The sequence below is a fragment of the Tachysurus vachellii genome, chromosome 5 (genome assembly GCF_030014155.1).
Source record: "Tachysurus vachellii isolate PV-2020 chromosome 5, HZAU_Pvac_v1, whole genome shotgun sequence".
NCBI classification, from domain to species: Eukaryota; Metazoa; Chordata; class Actinopteri; order Siluriformes; family Bagridae; genus Tachysurus; species Tachysurus vachellii.
In genome coordinates this window covers 16182635-16201552 of record NC_083464.1, presented here as the reverse complement: position 1 = coordinate 16201552, position 18918 = coordinate 16182635, and the positions used below count along the sequence as shown (strand labels likewise).

The following is an 18918-nucleotide window of genomic DNA, read 5'->3' as shown; positions in this document are numbered from 1 at the left end:
GTGTGTTCTCTGTTGATTTTATAACAAATTCAGCTGAAGATAAACACAGAGATATAAATGAAAATACATGTTTTTCATATAAGTTCTTTAATGAGGAGTTCAGGTGTACAACAATAAGTTGTCACCCCACACACACAAAAATATATATATATTATGCAAATAAGTACATAGGTAAATAAAAAATAAAGTGATAAATGTACTGCATTCATTGAATCAATTATTTTATTGATCATGCCTCTCAATTACATCTGGCCAGAGAATTTCATCAACATCACAGAAAATATTTTCACGAGTCACGCATCGTGGGAAAAAACGCCTTGAATGCTGTATCCATCCTTGACATGCTTGTGCCCCAATATCTCCACAGGCCTCTTCCATCGCTTGAAGAAGACTTACTTGGTTGTAGGGGTTGTGATCATGTACTTTCCATCTCCAAGAGGAGAAGAATTCCTCAGTTGGATTCAGGAAAGGAGAATATGGTGGAAGAAACACCATCCTGAATTGTGGGTGATTCTCAAACCACTCTCGCACTAGTGCTGAATGGTGGAATTGGACATTGTCCCAAACAACTACAAAATTCCGCACCATTTGCTCCTGATCACCCTGCGGAAAGAGGATTTCATTGAGGAGGTTTAAAAAATATAGGAGCCTTGCTGTGCTGTATGGTCCCAAGACAGCATTGTGTACCACAACACCAGTTGTAGAAATTGCTGCACAGAGAGTGATGTTGCCTCCTCGTTGTCCAGGGACATTGACTGTAGCAACAATGACATGCTCTTGTTCAACTGAAAAAAGTCTTGTTCGTCCACCTGAATGTTCTCTAACTTCAATTCTGAAAAAGGTTTGGACAAGCAGGAGCATTTACTGTAGAGATCTAGACCTATGTCAAACAAGACTACATGGACTCTCATTGTAAAAGTAGAATGATATAGTTACTTACCGGTTTTCCCTCTGAAATGCACGGATAATTGAAGCCACTCAAAGACACTCATTCCGTGTGGTCCTGTGGTCTAAGTCTAGTCTAGATTTAAGTCTATTTTTCAGTTTCAGACTGCTTCATTACCTACATTAACCTAAATATCCACTCTGAGACTCTATATTTTATAAGAAATTTGGTGAAAATCAGTGGATGATATTCATACTTTGAGATTTTTGGTGGATACTATTTCGGCCTACTTCATCAGCTGAAGCCTGAGGATTTCCTGGCAGAGAACCTCAGCACATCATGCCACCTAAGAAGGACCAAAGCAATGGAGAGGAGTTGGTATCGCTTTCACAGGTAAAAGAGCTAATGAGTCAACAAAGGGATTTGTTCATGCAACTTTAGCAAGAAAGCAACTTTAAGACTGTTGTGGAACTAATTGTGTACAATGTGAACGCTCGGATTGACAAATTGAGACGCAGGAGCTGAGAAGCAGCCTGCAATTCTCCCAGAAGGACATTGATGATTTAACAAAGAAAAATGAGAAAATTGAGTTAGAGAGAGGAATTGCTGGTGTTGAAACCAAAACAATGCAGGGGAAATTGGCAGAGATGATTAAGAAAGCGGACTACTTGGATGGTCAAACAAGAAGGAATAACCTTGTTGTGGATGGCATTCCTGAGGCCCAGAATGAAAGTGGGAAGGAGACTGAGGACAAAGTCAGGTGGGTGATAAATGAGAAACTTCACCTGGACAGTAGTCAGATGGTGATTGAACGTGCACATAGGACTGGCAATCCTTCTGGATATTCTGGAAAGAGACGTAGACCTATCATGATAAAATTTCCAAGATACAAAGATAAAATGGCTGTTCTGGGAAAGACTAAGGATCTGAAAGGCACCAACATCTATGTGAATGAGGACTACACTGAAGCCGTCAGGCAAAAGCGTAAGGAACTCATTCCAGCCATGAAAGCTGCCAGAGAACGAGGTGATATAGCCTACATCCGACATAACAAGCTTATTGTCCACCCCCTGCCCAAAAACATAAGGAAGAAAGGCACCAACGGCCAGGACTTGGAGCTGGAGCGAGAGATTGTTCTCTGGTTCCTTAATTTGAACTCATATAGACTGAACTGAACTACATTTCTTTATTTCTTTATTTATTTTTATTATGGATAGTAGGCTCAAGGATGATAAGCATGTCCTTCCTGAATCAAAGGGTCTTGTTATGGCCCATTTGAATGTCTGCAGCATCAGAAATAAGGTACTTGAACTTAATTATCTGATTACAGAAAATACTATTCATATATTGGCAGAATCAGAGACACATCTGGATGCTACTGTTCTTGATACAGAGATTTCCATTGATGGTTATAATATATTTAGAAGGGACAGGAACAAACATGGGGTGGTATAGCATTATATATTAGAGATCATTTTCCGGCAACACTGTGCTCTGAGTTTATCTCAGAAGGTTTAGAATCTTTATGGGTTAAAGTGCATTTTCCTTACCTTAAACCTGTGCTGATCGGTTGCTGCTATAGACCTCCCGTGACTGATGTGCAATATCTGAATGATTTACGTGTGTTAATTGATAGTTACAGATGTGAACAGTGATATTTTTTTAGTTGGGGATATGAACATAGACTGGTTTGCGAATCAATGTCCAATGAAACAAAAGATGGTTTCATTGATCAATGCTTGTAATTTGTCTCAGATGATCTCTCAACCAACTAGAGTCTTTACTAACAGTGCTAGACCATATTTATACAAATATTCCTGAATGCTGCACTAAACCAGTCTCTCGATCTGTGGGTTTTAGTGACCACAATATCATAGCAATTACCAGGAAAACTAAAATTCCTAAATGTAAGGTCAATATAGTATATAAAAGGATGTTCAAGAAATTTATCCCGGAAAGTTTTTTGGCAGATTTTGGTGATATTGATTGGACTGATGTGTATGCTGCTGAGGAGCCTGAGGTCTCCTTAAATATCTTTATGGAAAGTTTCATGAAGATTGTTGATAGGCATGCCCCCATGAGAAAGTGTATTGTAAAAGCAAGACCAGCCCCATGGCTTAATGAGACTATAAAGAGCCTCATGAAGGAAAGAGATGAAGCCAAATCTATATTAGTAAAGACTGGATTGTTGGAGGACAGATTTAAGTACTGTCAACTGAGAAATCAGGTTACAAAACTGAATAGATCGATGAAAAAAGAATATTACATGCAGAGAATAAATGCTGTAAAGCAAGATGGTAAAGAACTCTGGAAAACCCTTAATGAAATAATGGGGAGACGGACAACTGGAGGTGCTTCCTTTGTGGAATCAGAAGGCAAGTTTCTGACCAAACCAACTGATATTGCAAATTATTTTAATTTTAATATAGCAAATTTCTTCATAAATAAGGTCCATGTACTAAGGCAGAATATGGACAATACTGATTCTGATTACCTAAAGCTCATAAAGGATAATGTGATGTTAGATAAGAGTTGCACGTTCCAGTTTAATAGTGTCACGGAGTGGGAAGTAAGGAAGTTGTTGAAATCCCTGCCTGAACACAGCTCAGTGGGTACTGACATGCTGGACAGTAATGTACTTGGTCTGGCAGCTGACTATGTTTGTGGTCCGTTATGTCAAATATTAAATGCATGCTTAATGAAGGGTGTCTTTCCCACTATCTGGAAAGAAGGTAAAATTATTCCCTTATGTAAAGATGGTAGACTTGCATTCACTGGGAAGAACTGTAGACCTATTACTATTCTCCCAGTTCTTGGTAAACTAATGGAGAGAATAGTTCACACACAGATACAGGAATATTTTAAATGTAACGGTTTGAACACCGATTTCCAACATGCTTATAGACATAACCATTCAACTTGTTCCGCCCTTACAGTAATGACAGACGACTGGCTCAAGGAAAAGGATAATTTAAAGATGACTGGTGCAGTATTACTTGATTTTTGTGCGGCATTTGATCTCATAGATCACAATCTACTAATTGGTAAACTAGAATTCTATGGATTTAGTCCAATTGCCATTCAATTTATGAAGAGTTATCTCACAAGTAGGACGGAAAGGGTTTATTACACTGGCAGCTGGTCTTATTCTAAGGTCTTGGATTGCATTGTCCTGCAAGGGAGCTGCCTGGGACCAAACAATTTACCATTAGTTCTGTGTAAAGCTACTGTACAAATGTATGCTGATGATTCAACATTGTATTATGCTGCAAAAACTGTCAGTGAACTGGACAATGTTTTATCAGCTGAGTTAAATATGGTTTTTGATTGGATAAAAAAAAAATAAGTTGGTGCTGAACATCTCGAAAACCAAATCAATTATTTTGGGATCGAGTCATAAATTGTCATCAACACCAAAGATGAGTTTGAACTTGTCTGGGGAACCTATAGAACAGGTAGATAAAGTAAAAATACTGGGCACAATAATAGATAGTCAGCTGTCATGGGCAGAACATATTGATATCATTGTGAAGAAGATGGGTTGCTGTATCGCAATGGTGAGGAAATGTCTTTCTTATGTACCTACATATATTGTGGGACAGGTGGCTAAATCTTTAATTTTATGTCACCTGGATTATTGTGCCCCTGTATGGTCATCTACATCTAAAGGTCAACTAAAGAAATTACAAACTGCCCAAAACAGAGCTGCAGGTTAGTATTACATTGTCCCATAAGAACAAATACTATCAGTATGCACCGTCGACTCTCATGGTTAACGGTGGAGAAAAGGCTGGTTTTCAATACAACTAAATTTTTCAGTAAAACTATATTTTTTTTCTCAACCGGTGTTCTTATATAACCAAATTGTTAGGTGTGATCAGGTTCATTCTCATTCGACTAGGTCAGCTGATAATGGCCAGCTAATATTACCACGTCCAAATTCAAATGCTTTAAAGAGAACAGTTATTTATCGTGCCATCAATTACTGGAATAATTGCCATTGAATATACGTAAAATGAATGGCAAAGTCTCTTTCAGGTATCATCTGAGAATGTACTATTTAAATTGTGAGTAGGGAATGTATGAATGTAATACTGTAATAATTTATTTGAATAATTTCTGATGATGGTTATAATGATGTCTACAATGTTTTACTGCTGTTAGACTATTATGTGATTTATTTATTTTGTGGACCCCAGGAAGACAAGCTTCTCACTTTGGTGACAGCTAATGGGGATCCTTTTAACAATAAACAATAAACTGTGGATCTGTTTATATTGGGCTGAACTCTCTGGCCAGCTTCTCTCAGTGAGAGACCATGATTTATGACATAGTCAATAAGTGTGGCTCTGATTTCATTTGAAACACGCGTGTACAGTACCCTCATTCTACCTCTCCTCTCTCCTCTTCCTCTTTGCCATCGTCTGTCGTTTTTTTCTCTGGCCTCACATTTCTTCCGGATGATGTAGACAAGTGTGGAGGCACCAAAAGACAGTAGAGTCGATAGGAACCTGCTGAGGCTTATGGGGCTCAAGGCTCAATTGAGCTTGCTTCATGCACAGGGACAGTGTCATGTAGGAACAGTAAAGGGAAAGCTTAAATCTACAGCACACGAATACATTCTAGATAGTTGTGTACTTTCAGACTTGTGACAGTTATTGAAAGACATATTGGGAAAGTATTTGAGCAATTGTTACTCAATGCTACTATATTTGTATTCTTTCTTGATTACTTAAAAAATGTTTTTTACTTCCTACATTTTTTAAGGCCTTTTAAAGTACTTTTTTTCTGAACAAATTCAGCTGTGTCGTCTTCTTTCATCCAGTAAATAATTGTATGTTTGAAGTTATTTCACTTAGTTCTTTTTCCCAGCAAACAGAAAGAAATGGTTCTTTCTGCAAGAACACCATTTAGGGATGGTGCAGTGATTTCAACCTGTATTTGCTGACATTGACATTGAAATGCTTTTCTTATGCTTCCACACTGGTAACAGAGATGTGTAGGAAAAGGTCTGTGTAGCCTATATGGGACACTATATGCACTTACCTTCAACTGAGTCAAAACAGGTTAAGCTGCATAGATAGATAGATAGGTAGGTGTGAGTGTGTCTGTTTGTGTGAGTGTGTGTTTGTGTGAGTGTGTGTGTGCGTTAGTGATAGAGGCGTGATATACGTCATATTTACAATACCATACTTGTACAATACGGTGTTTTGCACTGTTTTTGAGACCTGCACTTCTGTATTCCAACCATTACGACTTATTTTTAAAATAGTTTAAGAAAATTTCGCAGAAGCTTCACTGTAACGGTTCACATTACTTATTTTCTTGGGACCTTTTAAAAGAAACGTAACGAGGAAGTGGTCAAAAGTCTGGTTATAAAGTATTCTGAAGCGGAACCAGTGACATTTCAGATGCTGTGTCGAAGAGAAACAAAGCTGCCCATTGTAAGCTGTCAGAAGTAACTTGTGAAGACTCTGGTGTGGAGGTTTTAAGGAGTTTTCGGGATGGAGGACATCGACGGTGTTTTGGCTCTGCGGGATTACATCAAACACGTAGATCATTCGTCTTTACCGCGCATATTGCAGGTCTGCTCCGGAGTTTATTTCCAAGGTGAGAAGTCCACCATTGACTCCATATTGTTTTAACTCTTACAAAACACTCAACTACATCCTTCCATCTGCATTTGGCGACCTTAAAATAGTGTATTCATTAGAAGTGTTATAAGATTATGAAGCTCTTATTATGCCATTATGATGATTAACGCGCGCGCCTTAGATTTTCTTCTTGTTTCCCAAGTTCTCTATTATTAAAACACAAGTCAGAGACGAACGGATATTTGGGTCAGTTAACTTTTTTTTAAATTCAATTCTATTCAATTCAGTTTTCAATTCAATTTATTTGTATAGCGCTTTTAACAATTGTCTAAAAGCAGCTTTACAGAAGTATGGAAAAATAATAGAGTAAAAATAAATAAATAAATAAATAAATAAATAAATAAATACTAATAATAATGAGAAGAAGAAGAAGAAATAAGGATAAAAATAAATAAATGAATAGATACAATTAAAGTTTAAACTTAATTTAAAAAAGATTTAACTCCCCATTATTACTAAAAAAAATATTTTTTTCGAATTATAAAATACATGCTGATTTGGGGGGGGGGGGGGCTAGTGGTTGGCACGTTCGCCTCTCGCCTCACACCTCCAGGGTTGGGGGTTCGATTCCCGCCTCCGCCTTGTGTGTGTGGAGTTTGCATGTTCTCCCCGTGCCTCGGGGGTTTCCTTCGGGTACTCCGGTTTCCTCCCCTGGTCCAAAGACATGCATGGTAGGTTGATTGGCATCTCTGGAAAAATTGTCTGTAGTGTGTGATTGCGTGAGTGTGTGTGTGTGTGTGTGTGTGTGTGTGTGTGTGTGTGTGTGAACCCTCCGATGGGTTGGCACTCCGTCCAGGGTGTATCCTGCCTTGATGCCCAATGACGCCTGAGATACTGTAGGCACAGGCTCCCCGTGACCCGAGGTAGAATGAATGAATGAATGCTGACTATCAACTTGTTTTTTCTTACATCTTTCGTTCTAGGGATAGTTAGGCAACCAGAAATACCTGGTTTAATAAATATTGTGTGGTGCATTGTTTTACAGGCTCAGTGTATGAGATCTCAGGTTCTGAAGTGTGTCTGTCTACTGGTGACTTGGTGAAGATTACAAGCCTTAAGCTCCTGGCTGTCTCTTGTGAGGACATTATCAATAACACCTCATTTGAGCTGCCCATCAACCATTCAGGTAGGTATTACAACAGTAAGTGAATGAACATGGTGTCACACTTGATGATGATGCGACAATCTGTTAGAAAAATAATCTAGAAAAAGAAAAAAGTCGTAATAATTTCTTGCTTTTGAAAATCCAGTAGAACTAAAAAGAACAAAAAACCTACCACTGTAATGAACATCTGTAAAAAAATATTAAAATGCAGTGGGAGTAAATACAATTTTGTAAAATAGGTACAGTAAGTAATGCATAAAACAATAGCATTAAATGCGTACATAAGGCATTTGAAGGCAAAACTACAATATTTTATCTTCAAGTACCATCGGACAATAAGTTGTTCTAGTCATTCCTTCATGCTCATCCCCAGGTTTGTTCACACTGGTTCGTGAGGAGCTACCTTACAGTACAATAGAGGAGATAGTAGGACTGCTACCTGTTGGTGTGGATGCAATTGGCTCATTCTCCTTCTTCAGCAAAAATGATCTTATCATTGAGAACCTCACAGTGCCAGCTGGGACAGAGATGAATCTTCTAACTGTTGAGCTCAATAAGGATGGGGAGCGTTTTGTTCGCTGTCAGCTCATGGGCCAGCAGGAAGTCGCTGCAGAAGTCCACATTCCCTTTTCTTGTCATGGAGAGTTCTATGAATGCCAGAATGACCGTGGCTACTCCCTTTATGAGATCATGTACTCAGCCAGGCTACGCACGAGACGGTTCTCTAAAACAAACCCAGATACATGTGGCAGCCCGTTGTTCTTTAGCCCAGTCTATGAAATCCAAGGCATCATGCACAGTATGTATAAAAAATTTAACTCACCTAATGTTTCTTTCTTTCCATCATTAGTTTGTATATGTAAATAAGCCTCTTTAGTATTTGAAGCATGGTTATTATTGTTCTTTTCACAGTGAGGAAGAACATAGTGACGTTCCCCTCCACCCTGGAAGTGGATGTAACAGATGTGACTGAGCAGTGTAAACATATAACATTTGTAACTCCACTATCTCTAGCTGAGGTAGCTGTACAGCCAAATGAGGCCTTTCCTACTATGGCAGAGATCTTGGAAGGACCTATGGCTAATCCGTTCCTATGCTGCAGCTGGTTGAAAGAGCTACAAAAAAACAAGCATCTTGTGCTGCACAACTGTAATAAAACACGCATGGTGTTAGCGTGTGCCCCAAAGGGGAGAAAAACCCAGCAGTACTTCCTGCTTTCTCAGAGCTATGGTGGCCAAGTACGGAGAAGAGCAAGGGAGTTTAGCTCAGTATATGAAGTGTATATGGCATTCTCTCTTTCTCCAGGACTGAGAGTTTCTGTGACAAGGCACTTTGAGGGTATTGAGGAGGAAGGAGTGCCTGCTCTTAGTGCTGGGGAACAGCTGGAAGTTTTGAGATTACAAACAGCAAATGCATCAGAAACTGAGTTAGGGGCTCCTGGGAGTGTGGAAAGCCTGATCTGCAAGCGGATTGAGGATGAGGATGAGGATGATGACGAGGGGTGTGAGAGTAGCGAAAATGAGATCTGCCTCCCTCTATTTACTCCAGCCAACTTTGTTGAGATTCTGTTAGATAAGAAAAAGTATGGTTTAACTGAACTGGTCAAGAACGTCTCCTTTCCCTTGGATGTGAAAGTGGTGAGTCATGATAAAACACTGGAAAAAGATCCACTGGGGGGTTTAATTCTGAGACTGGAAGGTGTTCTAGAAGAGACCACTGTGCTTGCCAGCTTGCCTGAAACTCCAGACAAATGCTTTGAATTGCCTGTTCCCTGGCTGCAGCTTTCTCTATCATTCATCTCAGACCCCTTACCCTGGCCTGATTCCAAGAGCCCAGAGGTTCAGCTACAGACTGTCACTGAGGTAACAGAGCATTTCTACCATGAATATAAGCTTACTGAAAAAACTGTGGCTCCTCCTCCACCGCGTCCTCCTAAGAGAAAAACAGTGACCTTACAATCACAGAAAGTGTGTGCAAAGCCTAAAGAAGCCACTCTGCACATCAAAAGTAGTCCGACTGTAAAACCGGACCATTCTCCTCTGGGCCAAACAAAACGTAGACCACCACCACCAACACCAAATGAAGTAAGCATTTTTTTTTACATGAACCTCTTAAACCCTTCACTTCTATTAATTTGAAGTTAAATGTGTTTGTCCAGTGGAGTCTGATGCTTTTTGTTTTTCCTCTTTACCTGAAGTGTTCTCTCACATTAAAAACAGTGACTTAGCTATAACTTTATTCTAAAAAATGTTTTAAACCAACTCAAGTCTAGTAAACACTAAGAACACTTCCCCTTTTCCACAGCTTATGCACTCTCAAATGTTGGTATCTACAGTTCTGCTCTTTCTGCTTCCTTTATACAAATTAGACAGAAGATGTACCCCCTCCTTTGGTTCCTAGAAAGTCTATCTCAGAGAGTATAGCCATACCAAATATGTATGTGAAGTCTCCAAGACAAAAGCCACGTAATACAGGTTAGTGCTCATTTAAAATAATAAAAAAATGCTTTAATCTTTATCACTGTCTTAATTTAAAAGAAAAAACCAAATGCTATCCATTGTAAGGCCTACAGAGAAACACTGCATCTGACTATGCCCTTTTTAACCTAAACAGAAAGAAAGACCTCAGGAAGCGATCATGACTACGAACCTGTGGAAGACTTGCTAACAACTCTTGATCATATCATGTTTTACTAGTCCTTTATAAAAAAAAAAAAAAACAGATACTGTTGCAACGTGAAGTGTCTAATGTACATGAGATTGCGTTTGAACTTTTTATTAGGCAGTATGAAGTATGAAATGTACACAAATACCCAAAGAACAAAACGACCATTACAAACAAACCATTTATTTAATTATAAACATTTTTAAAGGACAATGTGTACATTAATATTAAAATGTTTTCAAACCACACTTTTGCTATTCTTTTCTGTGATTTTAAATTTTCCCTCATAAACTACAGGAACCGAGAAGCCTGCATGAATAACCCTTGTACATTGCCAAGTTTACACAAATCACACCCTAAATGACTATTTCCTGGCCAGTATACACTTCTCACAGGAAGTGCATAAAATGTGTTAGCACAGACAAATTAAGTTTGGCATTAACTTCAGGCAGTTAGAGATGGTTTACTTTTGCAGTGCTTAAAGTTGCTAGATGGGTCTTAAGCTTCTTGATCTGTTGATCTGAAGTGGTCCTCATCGATAGTAGAGAAAATGTGTCCTTCATTGCTGAGAAAGTCCACAACTTGCCTGTAAATACAATGTAGAGTATTTACTCTAGAGTTTAGTGAATTCACTCTAGTAGTCTAGTAGCAGAGAGAGTGTCTAAAGTAAAGTCAGGGGGCCTATGATTTTTATTTTAATTACAGTGGTGTAAATCATAAATCAGCATAAATAAAGTTATTACAATTCTAATGAAGTCCTTGTAGTTATTAGGCTGTTTGACTAATTCTTTAAAATTGGATTAATCCATACCTAAATACCTCAAATATAATAAGTTAAATTGGACCTAATGTGTTTTTTTGGTTCAAGAAAATTAAATATGGCTCTGATAAAGCCTTTAATAAAAATAGACCTATGTGTGTAAAATGTTTGCAAAGAAAGTAACACAGAGAAAGAAGGAACAGATACCTGATTATAGTCATGCTCATGCCACTTAGTCTTTGCTTTAGCTCCTGTATGCTGATCCCCTGAGGTTCTGGGCAGCTTTTTATTAGACACAAAACCTACACAATAGAAACCGTAAGAAAGAGGGGAAAATTGGTTTTGGCAACAACTACTTCAAAGACTTAAATATTTAGTACGGAAAGAAACTAGTAAGAAAACTTTCCCACTACATCACAACATATTGAACTTAAATAATATCCTAAATGTTTCCTTTAAAATAATAATATACTCTGGTAATCATGCATCCATAAATAATTTTACCTGATTTTGATTAGGGTTTAATCCATTATTGGCCATGGAACTGGCACCAGAGTAGCTACCACTCATGCCCATACCACCCAGGCCAGGGCGAGACATGGGCATCGTGCTGCTGTTCATACTGCCACCTCCTCCCATCTAAAAATTAAAAAAAAAATAATAGGAAAGGGGGGGATTCTTTCACTTTGTTCCAGCCTATTGACAGTGCATTCACACAGATTACATGTACCACATTGAAAAGAAAAAAAAAATCCCAGAAAGTTCATACAGTTTTATCATTCTAATTATATTCAGTACAACACATTCATCATGGATGTTCACAGCAGTACTAACATATATTGGTTGTATGAACAAAGACACATTGAATGTCGTATGATGTTGCACAGGAAATACTACAGGTTTTGTGGTTGAGTAGAAGATTCTCACCATATTGTGTGGCTTGATCAGCTGCATATGAGCCTGCACAACCTCCAGCATATGAGATGTGATCTCATTCATATCCTCTAATGGCCGGACACTGAACGCCACCAAAGACCTGTTATTCTGTTACAGTAAATATAAAAAATAAAATAAGGGTTTCAAGGGTTAATTTAATATCAGAGCACTTCACACACCATTGTAAATGTAAACTATTATACATTCATGTAAATTGCATCATCTGTGCTTTTTTGAGTAATAACGTAGCTGCATAATCATATTAATAATCAGTTAATCATTAAGTTCAAACGTGAAGCACCTATGAAAAAAGTAATGTATTTGTCTCTGTCAGGTTCAATTTTAACAGTGAGCAAAAAAAAATAAATGGGGGAACAAATACTAATCATACTCCATAACATTATCCCAACCATGGCATAATTCTACAATGCTTTTGATTTTAATAATTACATTAAAAATAAGTAGTAAAGGAAAAAAAATCCAGATCATATAAATATTCATTACTTTTTACCTGAAAAGAACGCAGGTTGCCGGAGACCTTGACATATGTGTCTGGAGGAATGACTGAGCTGTCCACACTAGGATCCTAAGAGTGACACGTTGAACTTTTAGGAAAAAAAATATTTGTGCATCTACACTTAGTGATACAACAAAATAAAAATTTGTGTCCAGGAATGAATTTTAAGATATTTTATACATTTACTTACTAAACTGTTTATATACCACTGAACAAATAATAGCAATTTACATGCTTTTTTAACTTATCCTGTAATCAGAAAATATCAGTGAATTAAACTAATTACAATAATGGATAAATCATTAATATAGTTTCCAAGGCATTTATTATGCCATTCTTGCCCAGCAGAGAAGTAGGCACAGTAGAATAGAGTTGATTGTGTTTCTTTCTCTTATTCAAAAAAGAGAAAGAAAATCTTACTCATTACTGGCTACAGAAAAACTCCCTTTAAATAAAACGACTAATGCTGCAAAAATAACAGGTTAAACAAACTTTTAAAATGTAGAATTTTGAGTAGATTTTGATTTAAATGTCAGACTTAATATTCCTTTTGTACCACAGATTTGCATCCGATAAAATAATTAGTTTATTAATAAATAACAGCACACACTAACAGTTTCTGTTTACATTTAGGGAAGTAACTGAGTCTTTCTGAAAGAGGAATTTGTGCTGCATTTTTACAAGCTGCTTTTGAAAATCTTTAACAGAGGGGTGTAAAAAATGCTGTAGAGGAAATGACTATTTGGCTTCTGTAACCTTAATAATAGAAACTAATGTCAGTGTCAGGAAATGTTCTGACTTGTGAAAAATGATGACGATACTACTTCAATAAATGTTAAATTAAATACTTTAGATAAGATCATTTTCTTTAACCCATTTTAATCAGTTCATTATTAGGCTTAAATTATATGGAGTATCCACTGTAAAGTTCCTTGTGAATGATCTGTTATAACTTATTACATTAAGCAATCTAATATAAACCTATCACTATGTTAATCATAAATATTTGGGTCATCCCATTGTAGAAACTCAAACAGGGTTCCCACTCTTTTTCAGAGATCATTTTCCAGGACTTTTCCAGGACATTTCAAATTTAGCAAAAAAAGACAAGGATCACAGATTCACGGCCTAAAGTAATATGTTCTTCTCTCCAGAAGTCTTAAAAACAACGTACACTTTATGGCTATTACTTAACTATACTTTTAAAGACAATTTGTCATGTGAATGAAATTTCAACATTTATAAAATAAAAAGACCGCACATATTAATACCCTTTCCTTTCTCAGTCCAATGTCGTCATGCATGCTTTAGTTTGCTGTGCATTCCCCTTGCACATGATATTCAGATTAACAAGGTTAATATATCCTGCTTACCGGTCACCATTTTCTGAAAACATTCGAGCACTTAAACCATTCCTAGCACCTGAAACCGCCAACACAAGACAGCGTCATCCGTCACAGCGAGATTAAACAGCATAAAAAAAACCCGTCAAAACTCAGCGTCCCTGAACAGAGCGCTTTCTGTTACTAACGTTAATTGTTTCGACCAGTTGTAAACTGTTCTTTAAATGATCAAGAACATTTAAAAAATAATAATTTTCCAGGACAAGAAGATTTTTTCCAGGACAGTTTATGTTTTCTCTCATTTTCCATGTGTTTTCCAGGACTGGAATATTGGTCATTAATTTTCCAGGATTTCCAGGTTTTCCAGGACGCGTGGGAACCCTGTCAAAGCAACACCTTTACCTTAACTATGCTTTAGATAGTCATTGTAATAAACACATTATCTGTCAAATTAAAAATTGCTTTACTGTCATCTGGATATGATGATGTATAGAGTATATGCTGTTTAAAATTCCAGCATCCGTAACGTACAACACCATCCTGTCTCCCTGCTCTCGTGTAATGCACCAAAGTACTGTAATAGCTATAAAGCCAAAGTACTGTCTATAAAAAAACTGAAACAGTAATGAAACCTAAACAAGACTTCCCTACTCTGCACTAATTTCAGCCTTACTGATGGGGAATAAAGTTCAGTTCTACCTAAATGAGACACATTTTCCTAGTGATGAGATAATGGGTGGAAAACATCATAAATTTACTTACTGAGCAAGATGCATTGTAATGTGAAATACAATAAGAAGGCTCTATCAAAAAAAAATGGTCTATACCAGACCATTAAAACTAACATTGTTAATCTAAACATTAGGCTATGGGGTGTCTTATTGCCAACACATCAATCTTAATGTACTGATGGCATGCATTTCCTGTAATGGAATAATTCTGACATCTGATTTACTTTAATGTTACTATCTATTATTATTATTATTATTATTATTATTTCCATTTATCTATACTATATATTTAAACCAGTTTTGACAGTGACCAGAAAAAGTATGTGAACCCTTTGGAATAAACTGGGTTATTTAGCTAAGTAACAGCTAAAGGCTTGAAGACATCACTGGAACTGGCAAACATCTCTGTTCATAAATCTACCATATGCAAGTCTTTAAACAGGCAGGGTGTCTATGGCAGAACACCACAGAGGAAGCCACTTCTCTCCCAAAAAACATTGCTGCATTCCTGAAGTTAGCCAAAGAGCACCTTAGCTATCCACAGTGCTACTGGGAAAATATTTTATGGACTGATGAAACAAAAGATGAATTGTTCGGGAAAAAATGTTCTGCAATATGTATTTTTCAACATCAAAACATCATCCCAATGGTGAAGCATGGTGGAGGGAGCAGCATGATCTCCATCATGGAGAGAAAAAAAATTAATTCCCAGGTTTACCAAAATATCCTAAAAGATAATCTCAGGGTGGCCATCTGCCAGCTAAAACTTAGTAGAAGTTGGGTGATGCTGCAAGACAATGACACTAAGCATTGAAAAATTCACCACAGGCTGGCTTCAGAAAAACAAAATGTGCCTTTTCAAGTGGCCCTATAGGGTTAAGATCTGGGCGCTTACTGGGCCACTGTATCTGGAATGACTGGGCCACTGCTGTGGAATGACCTCAAGAGAGCTGTTCACATCGGACATTCTACAAATCTGTCTGAGATAAAGCAGTTTTGTAAAGAGGAATGGTCAAAAATTCCTCCTGAACATTTTGCAGGTCTGATCCAGAACTAGCAAAAGCGCTTGCTTGACGTCCTTGCTACCAAAGGAGGTTTGACCAGCTATTAACTCCAAAGGTTCACTCCCTCTTTTCCAGTATTGTGAATGTTTAATGGGTGTGTTTAATAAAGACACAAGAAATTCTAATAGTTTGTGATTTATCAGCATAAGCACATTTGTGTTTTTCTATTGTGAATTAGATGAGGATCGGATCACATTTTACAGCAAATTACTGCAGAAAGCCAGTTTATTCCAAGGGGTTCACATATTTTTTTCTTGCCACTGTATGTTTGTAGGTTTGTATTCCTTTCAGCTATGCTGTGTGTCAACCTGTTTCCTCTACAGAGGACTACTAAAGTTCATTTGGCTAAGTGAGGAAGCACCTTGCTTTGACCCTACCTCTGTATCTACCCACTGCTTGACATCCATGGGAGCCGCCGTCATGTCATCCACTTTGTACTGAATGTTAGTCATGGATTTGTCTGTGTTTCTGATGATTCCAACAATAGTGACCTATGAAATACATATACACACACAAAACACTGCATAAATTAGAAAAAAGAGATACGTTTTAAAAATGATTCTACAGAAGTGATTTGAGAGACACTTCATTCACCATAGGAGTGTACAGATGAGAAGTGAAACTTACTTGCGCAACCTCTACCTCGCCTACTCTAAAGACATCCTCTGCCTGGGCTGCAGTCATGAGCTGTGACACTGTGCAGGGGACTATCTGCTGTGCCCGTGCCCTCTACAAAAAGCAGGATACAAATAAAGAAGTAACAAATGATGGGTGACCATTTAAAATGGCAATGGTCTATCTGTGCTTTCATTATATTTATTATACACGTGTGTGTATATGTATACACATGAAATACAGACCCCTTTTTTCTCTCCCTGGGAAGCAGCAGGTGAGCCAAAGCCACCTGGTGACTGAGTGTATCCTCCACCCATGCCAGCCTCTCCATATGATCCTAAAACAAAGGGGGGATATATATATATATATAAATATAAAAAGAAAGAAAGTAAATAAAAACACTTCATCTAAACGGTTTTGGAGTAATTAGGTGCAGAGGGCTTAACTCATTGAACCACAACAAGTAACTCAATACAAAACTTCACTACAAAAAAACAAAACAAACAAAAAATCCAGCAAAAAGTCCAGTGACTTTTTGAGTAGATGTTTTTCATTCATCCACTTCATACAACTCTCCAGCTCACATAAATGCTGCAGGTTATACATGTGAGAGCAGGATCATTTGACTCAAAATCAATATTTACATCCTCAATACTTATACCCCTTTCCATCCCATGAAACCTTCTGCTTGTCTGTACACACAAATAATAAAAGCAAGTTATTCCATCCAAAATTTCCCTGTGTCTATATCCCAAATACATATTACCACTACAAAACATGTTAAGTACTTATTTATATTAAATATTTACTTTGTACTACCATGCTAAAAACAAAACCGTTGTAACCTACTGCCATCTGTTGTATTCTTTTATATCGTCATACAGACATCTTTTATTTTTCTTCCTTCTTAATGACATGTAAAGGACCACGACGGATGTTCACATGAGCTGGAGACTAGTGAGTAGTGATTAGTTAGTAATTCACACGGAATCCTGCTAACTCGGTTTATGCGTAATAAACACTGAGCCGCTACACGTTCTAACGTCTCCTTTTGCTAGTAGCCGGATTAGCTTTATGCTAATTCTGAGCGCCAAACATTAGAGCTAATTGCAAACTGACATCAGAAATGATGATTATAGCTTCGGTCCAAAATAAAGCTAGGATGTCAAGTCCGCCTGAAGAAAGTAGTTAGTTAAGCAAAAAGAGTTTATCTCGCCATAGCAGCTTCACTATTAGCGGTGCATTAAAACATTTAAAGAATACATTAGTTTCTCTTCAGATTTTACTTGCTAGCGTTCTGAGCCAGTTGGCCCACAAGCTTTGGGAAGAAAATTAGGCACATTAAAGTTAAGTCGCATACCTTGGTTCCACATTTTGTCAGTATGATCAAGAATGAGCTCAATGTGATAAAGAAACGAGCAGAAGCAACAAACACAACACTTATGGTTGTCGTGCAGCGTTCAATGTCTGTATTCCCCGCGAATAGTAGTCACGCAGAGGCTGGATTACATTTGGCTCCCTGTCGTTCTGTTTAAGAGCACTAAGTAGTGCTCAGGAGTCGTTACTGTAAACGGTACACAGTGCACTTATGTAGGGAGTAAAGAAGAATTTGAAAAGCAGACGATTAGTTCGCGCATGCGTTAGAAAACTGCCGGGAAATCCATATTTTGAGAATGAAAACTTTATCGATTCAAATGTGGTGCAATTTTAAATAAATAAATGTAAAGCACTTGCTTTTGATGAATAAAAATGTTTAATTTTATCATAAGAAAAAGGTTACTCAGAAAAAGGTTCAACAGAATACATACAGACACAATTTTTGCACATCTAAGTTTCATAGAGTTTAAAATATTCCACGTGATTCACTGTTTCAAGGCTTGGTTCTAAATAACAGATCAGATCAGATGTCACACTTCTGTATGTAATTTGATTCATATATTTTGTTTTATTTTGATGTTTGATGTGTGCCCTACTAAGGGGGGCACGGTGGCTTAGTGGTTAGCACGTTCGCCTCACACCTCCAGGGTCGGGGTTCGATTCCCGCCTCCACCTTGTGTGTGTGGAGTTTGCATGTTCTCCCCGTGCCTCGGGTACTCCGGTTTCCTCCCCCGGTCCAAAGACATGCATGGTAGGTTGATTGGCATCTCTGGAAAAATTGTCCCTAGTGTGTGTGTGTGTGTGTGTGTGTGTGTATCCTGCCTTGATGCCCGATGACGCCTGAGATAGGCACAGGCTCCCCGTGACCCGAGGTAGTTCGGATAAGTGGTAGAAGATGAATGAATGAATGAATGAATGTGTGCCCTACTATTGCAGTATTTGGGGTCCCCATGTATTATCCCCCATATATTAGCTTTCACCTCTTTATTAGTTAGATGACAAATTTTGAACTGTGGCAGTCCACTAAAACCAAAACTACTTCACTTTGGTTTGTCAGTACTATGTTCTTTCTGAAACTGAAATTTCTAATGTTCTCAGTATGGTAGCTGTGGATTTTTCAATGATAAATAACACCCACTTATATCCTACCTAAATTCCACCCAAAATCTTGCCCTCTGATTGATGTTCTCTCATCCCATCTTTTTCCTCTTGTTTCCCATTTTATTTTTTTCTGCTTTTCTCTGTGTTGTTTCCGATATTGTGCTT

The 18918-nt window shown here is 37.7% G+C and overlaps 2 protein-coding genes across 2 annotated transcripts; one reads left to right on the top strand and one right to left on the bottom strand.

Moving 5' to 3' along the window:
• The first annotated feature begins 6105 nt into the window (after positions 1-6105).
• themis2 (thymocyte selection associated family member 2) lies at positions 6106-10557 on the top strand. The gene is made up of 6 exons (XM_060870006.1): positions 6106-6496; positions 7526-7666; positions 8019-8444; positions 8558-9729; positions 10014-10119; positions 10259-10557. The coding sequence occupies exons 1-6, from the start codon at positions 6391-6393 to the stop codon at positions 10339-10341; spliced, it is 2034 nt and encodes a 677-aa protein (XP_060725989.1). The 5' UTR covers positions 6106-6390; the 3' UTR covers positions 10342-10557.
• rpa2 (replication protein A2) lies at positions 10477-17793 on the bottom strand. The gene is made up of 9 exons (XM_060870011.1): positions 17636-17793; positions 16521-16612; positions 16288-16389; positions 16038-16151; positions 12517-12591; positions 11997-12113; positions 11574-11708; positions 11277-11371; positions 10477-10895 (listed from the first exon to the last, which is right to left on the bottom strand). The coding sequence occupies exons 1-9, from the start codon at positions 17646-17648 to the stop codon at positions 10808-10810; spliced, it is 831 nt and encodes a 276-aa protein (XP_060725994.1). The 5' UTR covers positions 17649-17793; the 3' UTR covers positions 10477-10807.
• Positions 17794-18918: the final 1125 nt, after the last annotated feature.

What these genes read in the sequence shown, in the direction of transcription:
- themis2 (XM_060870006.1), top strand. Translation starts at nt 6,391, where the DNA reads ATGGAGGACATCGACGGTGTTTTGGCTCTGCGGGATTACATCAAACAC. An exon ending in GCTGCCCATCAACCATTCAG is followed by an intron (nt 7,667 to 8,018) that starts GTAGGTATTACA and finishes GCTCATCCCCAG; the next exon opens with GTTTGTTCACACTGGTTCGT. An exon ending in ACAAAAGCCACGTAATACAG is followed by an intron (nt 10,120 to 10,258) that starts GTTAGTGCTCAT and finishes TAACCTAAACAG; the next exon opens with AAAGAAAGACCTCAGGAAGC.
- rpa2 (XM_060870011.1), bottom strand. An exon ending in CCCAGGGAGAGAAAAAAGGG is followed by an intron (nt 16,390 to 16,520) that starts GTCTGTATTTCA and finishes TGCTTTTTGTAG; the next exon opens with AGGGCACGGGCACAGCAGAT. An exon ending in TGATCAAGCCACACAATATG is followed by an intron (nt 11,709 to 11,996) that starts GTGAGAATCTTC and finishes TTTAATTTTTAG; the next exon opens with ATGGGAGGAGGTGGCAGTAT.